The sequence below is a fragment of the Buteo buteo genome, chromosome 1 (assembly GCF_964188355.1).
Source record: "Buteo buteo chromosome 1, bButBut1.hap1.1, whole genome shotgun sequence".
In the NCBI taxonomy this organism is placed as follows: domain Eukaryota; kingdom Metazoa; phylum Chordata; class Aves; order Accipitriformes; family Accipitridae; genus Buteo; species Buteo buteo.
Window position 1 is genome coordinate 80,411,685 of NC_134171.1, and position 12,918 is coordinate 80,424,602.

The 12,918-nt window shown below is 36.9% G+C and overlaps 1 protein-coding gene across 11 annotated transcripts in view; it reads left to right on the forward strand.

The window, feature by feature from the left end:
* Window positions 1-12,918, forward strand: part of SEC24D (SEC24 homolog D, COPII coat complex component) — a 143,022-nt gene that overhangs the window by 121,219 nt on the left and 8,885 nt on the right. For all 11 annotated transcript variants that reach the window (XM_075037422.1, XM_075037414.1, XM_075037428.1 and 8 more), the window contains 5 exons: window positions 1,693-1,808; window positions 4,677-4,801; window positions 9,262-9,453; window positions 10,097-10,190; window positions 12,745-12,861. In XM_075037422.1, coding sequence (XP_074893523.1) covers window positions 1,693-1,808; window positions 4,677-4,801; window positions 9,262-9,453; window positions 10,097-10,190; window positions 12,745-12,861 — 644 coding nt within the window. The remainder of the gene's footprint in view (window positions 1-1,692; window positions 1,809-4,676; window positions 4,802-9,261; window positions 9,454-10,096; window positions 10,191-12,744; window positions 12,862-12,918) is intronic.

Sequence of the window (12,918 nt, forward strand, 5' to 3'; positions counted from 1 at the left end):
TTCATACAAATTCCATGAAACCAAAAAAGAAACTATATCCCTAAAATGATTTTCTTGACTTGCTGACTTGATGAGAAAATAGTGAGATGCAGTAACTAGACCTGTTTCACAAATAATAAAAATACTACCCCAGAAAAACACGTAAAAACATTTGTTCAGTATGATTTAAAAAAATAAATGCATGAAAAATAATGCTAAGTCATAAAGTCCAGTCTGATACCATCAAAACGTTATATAAAAATATGATGTCGGCATAGGATACAAAGCTGCTTGTATTGCTAACTGAAAGCAACTTTTGTGTGGAAAAAATTAATTTCTTTAAGAAATCTAAATGCTGAGCAAGAACCAAATATTTACAGCCATGTCCATGACTGTGGATGCAATGGTTAAATAACCTATTAATCTTACTGTGACAAGTGTTGGTTTTCACAGAAGATACCATGCCATATTTGTTCAAGTGTGCTGCATGTGACTCATAACTGTTCTTGTGCTCTTGGCTAAATCCCAAATCTTTGCCAGAACTAGCCTTTCTAGACATTTGTATCTAGCTGGATTTCCTCAGCTGGATCACAGCGGTATAGTGCTTTCCCTAATACAGTAATCTTTTCAACTCTGAAACGTGAACCTTGAAAGACTCATTCCAACTTCTTTTCTGCTTGATGCTCAAATGTTTGTGCAAACATAGCAGATAACAAATTTCAGAGTTTGTTAGCAATTTAAACTCTCATAAAGAGAAATCTAAATGCATTGTGAAGAGTTTAAGAAAGACATTTAAGTTGCAGTGTTGCTTTAAATCATTACTACAGTGTTTTATCTAAGTCAGAAAGCACTTTAAAGAAAAACTTTAATGAGGACTAAAAATGGCCAACAAACAAGGTAGATATTCCCCCACTCACACACACATACGCTTTTTACAGGCAAAAATGTGAAAAAATAAGCATTCTAATTCTAAATATATATTGATTGAAGAAAGAGAAGCTAAAATCCAGAGGTGACTCTTCCCCAAGGTGACTCTAACTATTAGACTAGCTGTATATAAATTGTTGGTGGCAAACCCACTTGATTTCTTAATGCTTTGGAGTTCTGCACTTTTTATCTGTAGCTGCAGAAGGTTCCTGGTATAATGGACTCAATGTACTTTGCTGTACAGTAGGCCAGGGTTGTGAATCTTGTAGAGCTCTTTCCAGTGAAGTGGTATTTTTCAATAAAGCAGTACACACTTTAGGAAAAGTGCTGTTTTTATTGCTGTCCCTCTGCAGAACTCTGCCCCTGGTGATTTGAATTAAGCTATGAGTAGACTGTATCTACTGACAAAATAGTCACTGTTAAGTCTGTATCCTGAGGGTAACAGGCTCCTGCCTGTGGAAGTGACCTGGGTCAGTTTTACCTACTCAACCCTGACAATGTAGAGGTGGGAGAATATGGACATTTATAGGGGAATATGCCCTGTCTTCCAAACGCAAAAGGAGCTGGCATTACTAGAATGTTGTGGGGTTTTGTTTGGTTGGGTTTTTTTAAGCCGAGGTGGGGAAGAAAACCCATTGCAACCTGGGTTAAGTGTTTAAACTCTTCCCTTGATAGTAACACAGGAACCTACATTAGTACATTGTATCTGTTGAAAGAAACTCTTGGGTTGCTCCCCTTCTTCCCAAAATATAAACGTTTTTTTCCTGCCCTTGTGTTGGCTTTTAGTCCCTCCATTCTTCTTTCAACATCTGGACCATATTGGCCGACGGGTAGACCACTATGAAAGGCCTGAGCTATCTCTGGGATCTTATGAATATGTTGCTACTTTGGATTATTGCCGGGTGAGTATTTCCAGTATGCAAACTAATTTACAATTTTATGTCAAAACAAACAAAATCCTTTAAATACCTACAGTAGAGTAAATACACTTGTAAGCTGAGTATCAGATTCCAGGAACATTCTGGAAAACATAGATAGATGTGGAGAATTTAAGCTTACAATATTATGTTTTGTTCTTTTGTGCTGCAGAGTATGAGACTAGCAAGTAAGAATAACAAACAGTGCAGCAAAGTCATGGATCACCAGTCTTCAACTGGGGTGGTTTTTTGGTCCTAGCTACTATGTTGCCCTGTTTAGAGGAGACAGTTGAAATTCTGATGCAGTGTTGCATTTCAGATGCATGTCTTCTATTGGTTTTTGAAGACAGACACATGCCTAAATTGCCTTCCCAATATTGAAAACCTTAGCAAGGGAATTCGACCTTGTAATCCTTCCCTGGCAAGAGTAGTTTCAGTGTTCTGACCAGTAAATAAGTTACAATGGAATGGGTTCTCTCTCCTAATATTAACTCACTGAAGAATTCAATCCAAAGCCCACTCAAGTCACTGTAAATATTTGTAGTTGATTTTATTAGAGAACTGTATTTGATATTTCCAAAAGCATAAATTACTTAAACTTTTCAAACTTTAGCTCATTGTACAAAACTGCAAGTGTGACTTCCTCTGTCCACAGTATGGACATATTTTTCTGTTCTTGCTGAAAAACAGGCAGAATGTTCTTCCTGTCAGTGGAATTAAGGTCATGATAAGGTTAGGCAAGGCAACTGGATCCTACAAAGTTTTGAAGTAGGTACCAGTAACTTCCTCAGACCATGAAATTATTGCTGGTATGAAGAAAATGAACAGTTTTAATTCTGCTTTCTTGCTAGGGTACTGCTCCAAAATCCAGTGAAATCCCTGAGACGACCTATATAGATGTTATTGAAATCTGGGTTAAACCCCAGAACAGGAGAGAGTTGTAGTGAGGCATTACAGAAATACAGTGCAGGATCCTCAGTGTACATCCAGTGTAGCTCCATCAAATTTGGTTAAGCTTTGCTGATTTCTGGCAGCTAAACATTTGAAAACTCATGTGTACTGAATGGCTCTGTGCCGTTTTCATGGTTCTTTTTCTCTTCTCCAGAATGTAACCCTGTGTGATGCAGTCATCATCACATTGCATCTTTCAGTGCAATGGCTTTTGCCATATAGCTTAAATCAGGGAGTTTCCTTGAGAAGTCATTGAGTATGGTCTGTATTCTTGTTGCAAAGACCTGTCCATAGACTTCCTAGAATGTTACAAAAAAGAAATCTCTTACAAATTTAACACTCATGCTGGAAATGCTGAGTCATTAAATTTTACGGAAGTTAACATTATTTTATAATTTATTTTTCATTTTGCTCCAAGTTGCAAAGGTTTAATTCTTTTATAAGTTCAGTTTAAGACAGAAGTGAAAAGTCATTTCCCTTTGTGCTTATCAAATGACAAAGATGAACAGCTACAAAAAATGTTAACAAATAACAGCTGTTTTGCATTACGGCGCTCATGCTAAGCGGATGTGGCAAGAGCACAAGCCCTCATTTCTACCATATATTTGTCAGAAATTATGCAGGGATTCTTTATAAATGGTGATGTGATACAAGAGTTTAGAAGTAGTGTTTGATACCGTTTTTGAAACTAGAATCCAAATACAGTAAACAGAGCAGCTTTTAAAAATACTGGCTAGTTTTAGTTCACAGGAATTAATCTTGATTTACATAAGTCAAATAAAGTGAGATCAAGGGTATAATATTAAGTTTAAAGTGTGCCAGGACTATGGATAAGTCATAATTCAAGGGTTAGATGATTTTTTTCTTAAATGGAGTTTTCTGAGGTTTAGTTTAACAAGTATAATTTGGTTAAGTCGTCAGAACTCTATATGAAGGAAGTGAAACAGTATAATGGAAAAGCTGTCTCGAATTTGACACCAAGTGTCCACTACTTGTCTTAATGGGAATTAGGAAAACTGATCTTAGGGAGTATGATGATTACCATTGCTATGTTGACTTTATATGACCTTCTTCCTGGGTACCTCTCTCAGCATTACATTGCTTTATTTGGAAACAAAACCCCTTCATCTTACTTTTTCTTACTTACAGAAACTTCTGTCGGTAGTATATGGCACAATTTGTGTGCCACTTACGTTACGAGTAAGAGGAATTCTCAAAGGAATCCATACCAGCCCAAGTCACTGCTGTGTATGCAGCAGTTGCATACATTGAATGTTCCAGTCTCATGCTTTGATTATCTTGCAGAAAGTCAGCTTATTCCTGAAAGAACAGTTCAGTTGTCCAGAATGCATTGGAGCATGAGACAGCAAGAAAGACAGGATGCAGATGATCATGACTTGGTACTGCTAAGAACTGAGATATTTTAATTCTAGTTCAGTACCTAAGTTTTATTTTCTCTTTTCAGATTGGTTAGAAATCACTTAACAGTTGTTAGACACAAATGCTAACAAAACCTGAATTTAAGTGTTCACATTGCCAAAATGGTATTGCGTATTGATATAGGGAATGCAAAAACAATATGGGTACAGAAAAAAGGCAAATTTGTGTAAACACTTGAATTTGAGCAGAAAATGTTTGTGTTTCATCTTATCTAATAAACTGTTAAGCCTTCGCATATTTTATTCCATTAGGATGGTATTTTCCAGTAATAATATTTTATTCCAAGGGTGGACTTGACCAATACTTGTCAGCTTTCTGCAGTAGTTATCATTTATAATTCACAGCATTTTTCAAACAACTGATTGCTGTATTTAGATTGCCTTATGGTACCACCCATAAATTTTTTTCGACATAACAGGACACTGTCTAATTTTCCCTGTGAATGGTCATTTTTTTCTGTAGAACAACAAGCCTCCAAAGCCACCAGCTTATATCTTCATGATTGATGTATCGTACAGAAACATAAACAGTGGCCTAGTTAAACTCATATGTGATGAACTGAAGACTCTGCTAGATAAACTTCCAAGGTAAAGAAACGTGTGCTTTGCTTAACTCAATACACTGCAGTTTTCATGTAGCTTTGCATGTTGAGGTAAAAACAAGCTACAGAAAATGTCAGAATTTACAGTACAGGCATTTCGGGGTGATAGTGACCAAATGTTAATTTTAACACTGCTGGCAGTTCTTAAACTTTTGATGTCTGGGCTTACTATATGAATGGAAAAAATCTGTCATACTAGTTGCTCATGTAGCTTGCATTCTTTCCCTTTCTTGTAGTGAACTCTAGTGGTATGACCAGCTAAGTCCCAGCTTGTAGTTCTGACTTTACTTGCTGTAGTTCTGTTTACCGCAATGCTGCTTTTCTCATTAAATTAAACAGGGAAATATCAAAAACAGAATATTCAAGAATGGCAAGTCTCTCTAAAGCCATAGTGTTGGTGGCTTGTATCTTTAGCTCTTATTGTTAATTAGCAAAACTTTTAAAGCTTCTTGCTGTGCTGAGAGACTTTTCTGTCCAGGTATGTATCTGAGAGGGGAACAAATTTTGTAGGCAACAGCCATTTTATGAAATACAGCACATTTAGTTTGTGAGCATTAAACACACAGTAGTAGTGTTGCTGCTGATCAATATTAATGACAGTATATTATTTTAGTGTAGTTTAGTATAGTTTTTAGTATAGTATATTAATATAGTTTTCATTAAAGTTTAAATAATGCAGACACATAATTAAATGAGAGCAGTGAAACACTGAGAAATTAAGTAAACAAGATGTTTCTCAGCAAAGGCATACAAAAGCATTGAAAAACATACAGAAGGAAAATGCATTCTGCATAACAATACTTGCAGAGGGAGAACAGACTTAAGAAATGGAAAGAGCAAAGTGAGGAAGGGTGGGAGACGAGATCCTTTCAATAACCTGGGATATGTTAAAAATCTTTTATCGTATGTCCTTCTGGGATCTCTGTGCATGAAAGAAATTCCAGTCCAGGGTGGGGGGTTAGTTTGTCAGATGCCCATGTAAGGCCATCTCTCAAGTACTTTGTCATTGAAGATTACACTGGAGACACAAGTGTTTGATATTATCCTGAACATATCTCAGAGCTTTCCGTCAGGATTGATCATGACTCTGAAGATAATAAAAGGCATAAGTGTAATAACAAAAAGCAGTTGGCAGTTTAGAAACACTTAGGCTCGAATAGGGGAAGTTGATGAAAAATGAAAGCGTGTGTATCTACATCATAAAAAAGGCACATTAATTCTTTTCCTCACCAGCACTCTGCAGAGATCTGCTGCTATATAATTTGTTTGTAGGGCCAAAGTTTTCTTGTCCACTGAAAAAAGCAATAAAAAAAATAAAGAAAGGGTAAGCCCTTCAGTTTCTTTAGACTCTGTTGTCTGTTGTATTTAAACAATATTAATTTTAAAAAAAAAAAACAAAACAGAAGGCATTGCACCAAAATTTGTGGTGAAACTGCTGTTTTGGTGCTGAGACAAAGGTCACTGCTTGTTCATTTTCTGTTACTGGACAAAGACACCTGCAAAAATATTCTGCTGTTACCACATGAGGTGAAAGCCCTGTGCTGGGAATTTACCCTGCGCTCATATCTTTAAGACGACAGACTTGGGGTAGCAAAGCAATCTGTGTTACAAAAAGGCCATTGGTATAAAGGCCTGTGCCAGGTAAGCCTGTGAAAATGGCTGCGAAGTGAGAAGTTAGAGGCAGCAAAGAAAGGATTAAGGTAGGTGGCTCAAGACTTGGTGTTAAGAACTTTGTGTTTTTGTAGACTTGCAACACAGCAGAAACCACATTATTTGCTTGCTTGAAATTTTAGAGCGGACATTTTCAAACTTATGTGTTCCAAACCAGAAACCTCTGGCTGTATTTAGATGAAATGGGTTTATAGAAATTGTGCTTATGAGCTCAGAAAATCAGGCTAACTGGTTGTGCAGATATGATTTTTTAGGTGCATAATTAAAAAAAAAAACCAAAAAAAAACACCACCCCAAAACACCAAAAGCCCTAAAACATTTGAATGCATTTCTGTACATATGATCCAGATGTCTCATTCTGAGACTTTAAAAAGAACTAAATAGAGTGTGAGCTACATAGGCAATCAGCTGCTACGTTTACAGCTAATCTTTAAAACTACGATAGAAGGAATTGGATGAAGTGTGGCAGTATGGACTGCCACAGGCAAGAGCAGTATCTGAAAAAATTGTACCAAATACCTGCTGTGTAACAACTTTGGGACTACTAGGATGATGTGGATACTTCTCTTTGAAGTAGGAAAGTGCTGTATGTGCGGAAAGTCAATAATACCTTGTCCTCATCAAGCTCTTGAATGCTCCCTGTTAATCATGTTACTAAGAAAATAGTGTCCGAGTGCTGGGAATGATTAGAAATTCACATTCAGAAATGATGCATTTGTTTGAGTTAATGTATCTTGGAGGAATTATTGAAAATGCTTCTCTGTGGAGTGTGTTCAATATAGAATATTGATTTGTTTTAGATCAAAGTAGCCACTTTCCCATCCAGCTGTGTTCCCATAAAACATGAATGGTAGATTAACATTCTAGACTGACGTGAGAGTTAAAGTTTGTAGATGAGAAAAATGATTTGTCTCCCAAGCTCAAGGTTTTAGATGAAGCTTGTGAAACTGCTGATGACATTTTTTTATTATTTTTTTTTTCTCTGAGGACAAACAGATTTGATAGCCAGGAAGAAGCCTGACAGTTTTTTCTATTTGCAATAAGAAGAACAAGAATTGCAGTAGAAGTGTGTTTGTGTTGTTTCTCCTGTTTAGTTTGACTTTCGATTCTGCAAGCATTTGTGAAGTCATGAAATGCAATCTGTTGGTTGCAGTGGAATGGGATGGAGGCCTTGCCGTTGATTTTGGTGAGGCCAAGGCTTTACACTCCCTTAGGGGGATAAATATTTTCAAACCCTGGCTGCTTTACTGTGGTGAAGGCTCAGGGTGACTGTTAACATTCTGTTGTTTCTTCAGAGGTTAGAGTGAGGGATAAATAGATTTTTTTTTCCCTAAGTGTCTAGAAATTGGAAATACTAAGGTAGGTCTCTGTTATTAAATGCTTTTGGTGTGATAGTACCATCTGTATGAGTCTGTGTACGTTATGGTATCCTGTTTGTGGAGTAGCATATTTTTTTGTGTTAAATTTTTTACAGTCATAGTCTTCCGTGAGTGACTTCTTTTATAAACTAAAGAAAATAAAATCAGCTTGGCCATTTCTGTGGTTCCTATTGCTGCAGTCTCAAAGAACTTTGTGGTACATATTTCTACATCCTAGTGAGATTAAACAATAATTCTTGCTGTTCCCCTTTTACAAATGGAAACTGAGGCATAGAGAAATAATTTCCTCTCCGGTTGTACATTAAATCAGTGGCATAGCTGGGAATTGAATGAGGATTTCCAAGTTTCAGTACTTCGAATATGAATATTTTGCACGCAAAAGCATTAGACTTGGTATTTGCTGGTTTTGTGACATCTCACCATAAGTAGGCTGCTTAAGTGTTTAATGTTGCCATACATAACACATGGGCTGACCTGTAGTAATTGCAAGTACCACAGGCTTCCTATCTGGCATTTTTCATGCTAAAGGCTTGGTTTGTCATTTGCGAGAGAACGCCCTGCTACAGGAAGGTGCTATTTTAGTAGTAATTAAGACCAATTTTTTGAATAGGATTGCCTTTTAGGGAAAAGCTCACTAAACTTAGGACTGCAAACCTGGTAAGGGTCTAACTAGTACTGTTAATGCTGCTGCTAATGGCAGAGTGGGCTACTGCTTAGAAGAGTTAGTTACCACCACAAAAACAGAGACTGAGCCTGCTGCTTGTGGTGTTCCTGCAGGTGTAGCTCACAGCAGCAGTTTGCTAGCTTTGGTTGGCCTGGGAATGTACTAGCAGTAATAATGAGTAATTCCTACAGTATGTTTTCTGTGTGATACACAGCTACGGAGGATTTGACAGCTTTTGCTGCTTAAAAGTAGTCCTGCTGCAGCAGAAGATTGACCCACCAAAGTCACCAGACATTATTCAAGCCTAGTTACTATTCTTACTAGGCACCAATCATTAGTGTCACCACATTACAATGTGTTCTAAATAAAACTGATTTTCTGATTATATCTTGTAACTAATTGTTCTGTTCTCTCTTTTCCATGTTTGAGGACAGCATGGTTTGTTCTTTGTCTTAAGGAGTTTTGACTGCTTGGATGGGATGCACAGTTGATAGGGTTGATGTAAATATATATTTTTTTAAAGAAGTAAATAATACACCAGTTGGTTTTATCGGAGTGTTTTAATTTGACCTAAGGCAAAGATTGAGGCCATTACATCGGCTTGGTTGTTGTTTGCTTTGTTGCTCCCAGTACAGATAATGATCTGAAAGCAGCCTTGCATTTCAAAGGGATGCTTTTATTGCAGGGTCAGAATTTCAGAAATATAACCATTTGTTTTTGCTTTTCTTACAGAGAAGAGCAAGAAGAATCCTCAGCAATTCGAGTTGGTTTTGTCACTTATAACAAGGTCCTCCACTTTTTTAATGTAAAAAGCAGCTTAGCTCAGCCTCAGATGATGGTGGTCTCAGATGTTGGAGAAGTTTTTGTCCCTTTGCTGGATGGTTTCCTTGTTAACTTTCAGGAATCACGATCTGTTGTTACCAAGTAAAGTATAATTATTCCATATGTGAATAAGATCTGAATGCTTGTGATATGCATTATGCCTTTTAGTCAATTGTGTTATTGGGTTTTGCGGGGTGCATGTGTTTACTGCGATACTTTAGAAGTCAGGAGATGCTTCAAGTCATGTATTTCCACCTCTGAGGCAAAGAAAAAGTGATATCAATAACCCCCCAGTGCTGAATTTGAAAGCATATTTGGGCCAGGTGTAAAGCATGCATCTTCAGCTGTGCTGCTTCAAAAATGGGAGGAGTGTTGTGGCTATGTGCCATGTTGCATGTTTTTCCTCTTGCGATGTATACGATGCACACCTGGATATGATCTAAGGACTCATAAGTCCTTACAGCACACTAGGACTCCTTAATTTTTAGCTATTTTTTATTTATTGCATGTTCTTTTATGTTACCAGCTTTGAAATAGTGCATCTCATAGAATTTAAAAATTTATACTTTGTTTTTATTCTGGCTGGAATCCTAAAAAATTGAGCGATCAAAATTCGTATTTTTTTACTATAAATTTGCGTGGAAAGCAGCCTTCTGTGTGAAGGCTTGGTATGTTAAAAGGTATGTTTGGGGATTATCCCAAATATGCTAACCAGTTGAGACACTGATCCTTTTGTGTTTCGTAGCTTGTTGGACCAGATTCCAGAGATGTTTGCAGACACTAACGAGAGTGAGACCATCTTCGCTCCTGTTATCCAGGCTGGCATGGAGGCGCTAAAGGTTAGAATGTTCCTCTCTGTAAGAGAAACAGCTCTTAAATAAGACTTGATAAGCTGCAGAAATTCTGTTTGCTAGAAGCCAGTCCCAAGTCCTCCTACAAATCACAGTGGTAAAATAGAAAAAGAAGTCGATGATTGTTTCCAGCACTAATGTTCCGTTATTCTAACAGTACATTTGAACTGCTTTAGTCAAAATGAGAACACTGACAGGCGTAACATCTGTTTCCAGATTTTGCTTATTGAGGGAAACCAGTCTCTAGAGTCTATTCCACATAGAATGGATGTTTAGGAGAAGATGAGGAGCAGGAATCAGTTTCTTGTTCAGTATTTGAGAGAAATAAAAAAGTGTTTAGTTACTGCAGCAGAACTGATAGATACTCTGGATGTTTGCACAGATACCCAGTCCTTGCACGTGTGAAGGGCAGGAGAAGAGTCAGCGTAAGATACGATTTTGCTCTGCCTAGTCTGCTTCTGCTGTCTTCTTGCGCAAAATGAGATCTTTGTGACTATTTATGACTCAATCGGGTAGGGGGTTGGAGGGTTTCTGCTTAACTGACAAGTTCTCACAACTTGAATACAGCTGAAAATGAATCCACAGGTCAAGATGCATCCCCAGTTGCTTTCTGCATTTCTAGGACATCCCCTGAAGTGCTGACATTTCCAGGGAGCGGTGCCAGTTAAAAGAATGCCACCATGGTTCACCACAAGATTTGTAGGGGCAGGAAACAGGCAGTGGTGTTAAAATAGTTGATTTATCTGTGAGCTGTGTATAACGAAAGCATAAACTTTGAGTAGATAAATTTGTTGAACTGAAAATACACAACATTTCTCAAATCTGTTTATTAAATACTTAATTAATACCTGTTTTCTTGTTATTTATTCATACTGCCAGAGGTATGTGTGCAAAACAGACGTTTGGTTACCACTTCCGTTGGAATGCTCTTTGCCAATACTTGACTTCTACAAAACAAACTTAAGGGCCATAATTGTAAATTTCCTTTGATGTTGGCTATAAAAGAAAGCAGCTCTTAATTAAGCTTTTTATTTAGCTCACTATTTTAAAGTTACAATTTGTGAGGACTTTCACTGTAAATTATTAATATGCATATACCTGCGCTCAAGAAAACAATTCTTGTCTAAAAAGAATAAAATGGATTGTGTTCCTATTTGAGATTAATTTTAATACACTTTTAGAAATAATATAAATACATTTTAGAAAATTTGTCAAAAGCCATGTCAGTAATTCCCAATGCGTATAATGACAAATAGGTATTTGATAAGTCTTTCAGTCTTCAGCAGAATGCTTCTTAAAAGGAATTGAAGAAATTGGCATTCGTGATTAACGATAACTATGCTTGAAATATTAGGGGTAAAATTTCAGCTCTGTTATAAGATGCTGCCTTCAATTGCATTTCTGCCATAGCAAAGAGATTTGTAGTTTTTCCAGAAGAATGTCATAGCTTATTTTGAAATGTGGAATATCTTTATCTTGTGAACATCTTAAGATCTGGAGGAGAAAGAGTACCAAAGCTGATTTGTGTAGTCTTAGGTATTGCAGTTTTAACCTGGATGTGCGGTTAAGTCTGGAGCAAGAAAAGAACAAATCCTTCTTTCCTCCTTCCTTCCGTTCACCCAACTTCTTCAATACTTGGAAGACCTTAGAATTTCTAATCAGTTTTCACTTCTCTTTGCTTTAATTTTTGGTCAGCCCTGAAGTGGTCAGGAAGCTGGACTAGATGATCCTTGTAGTAGGTCCCTTCCAACTGGAATACTCTGTTCTGATCATTCCCATTACCTGTCTCAAGAGTAAGCGATAAACTGGATTTTCTAAATTTTGGTGGAGAAGCTTGTTAATAGTACAGAGATGCCTGTGGTACTTGCTACTGTTGTTGCTTTCTTCTTTGGAATTCAGGGTTTTCTGTCAGTACTTTGTCATCTCAGTAAATATCATGTCCTCACTGGAGTTCTAAGAAAGAATAGAAAACTTGAATAAAACTGGCAGTTACTTCACTTCTTTAGTGACAAGAGGAAATGTTCATTACAAGTTTTGATACTCCTGCACTTTAGTATAGATTTGAACGTGGAATCTAGTACAGGAATATCATCCTTGCTTGTCTATAAAAATGTAGTGAACACTATTGTGCCTGAACTGAAAGAAATATTTTTTCTGTTCAATTACATTTCCTTTTAATTTTATCCAATTTAGTATTTGTACTTTTGATACTTGTTGCATAATGCTTGTATCCAATTAGAAAGCCTCCAAGAGAGGTACTCCTCGTTTTGCCCATCCAAGATTTTAGACTCCTATGTAGAAATCACTGTAACAACGCATCAGCCAATGTATCTGTGCGTTACACCAAGTTGTTTGCTGACATAAAATTCCCAGTTTGTTTCAGGACTTATTTCCATCAAATTTTGAGTCTTTAAATGAATTATTTAGCTCTGAGGAACTTGCAGAACGTTTACACTGTTCTCTCGAGATACCACAATGTATGAAAATTAGACTTGTTTGTCTTAGCAGTAATAAATATGCCAATATGGTGTCTTTGAAACAGGCTGCAGAATGTGCTGGAAAACTGTTTATTTTCCATTCATCATTGCCAACTGCGGAAGCACCAGGGAAGCTGAGAAACAGAGATGACAAAAAACTACTCAATACAGATAAAGAAAAGGTATTTTCTACTCTGAGTTAACAAGGGACTGCTATTATGCTGAATTTCTCTAATAGA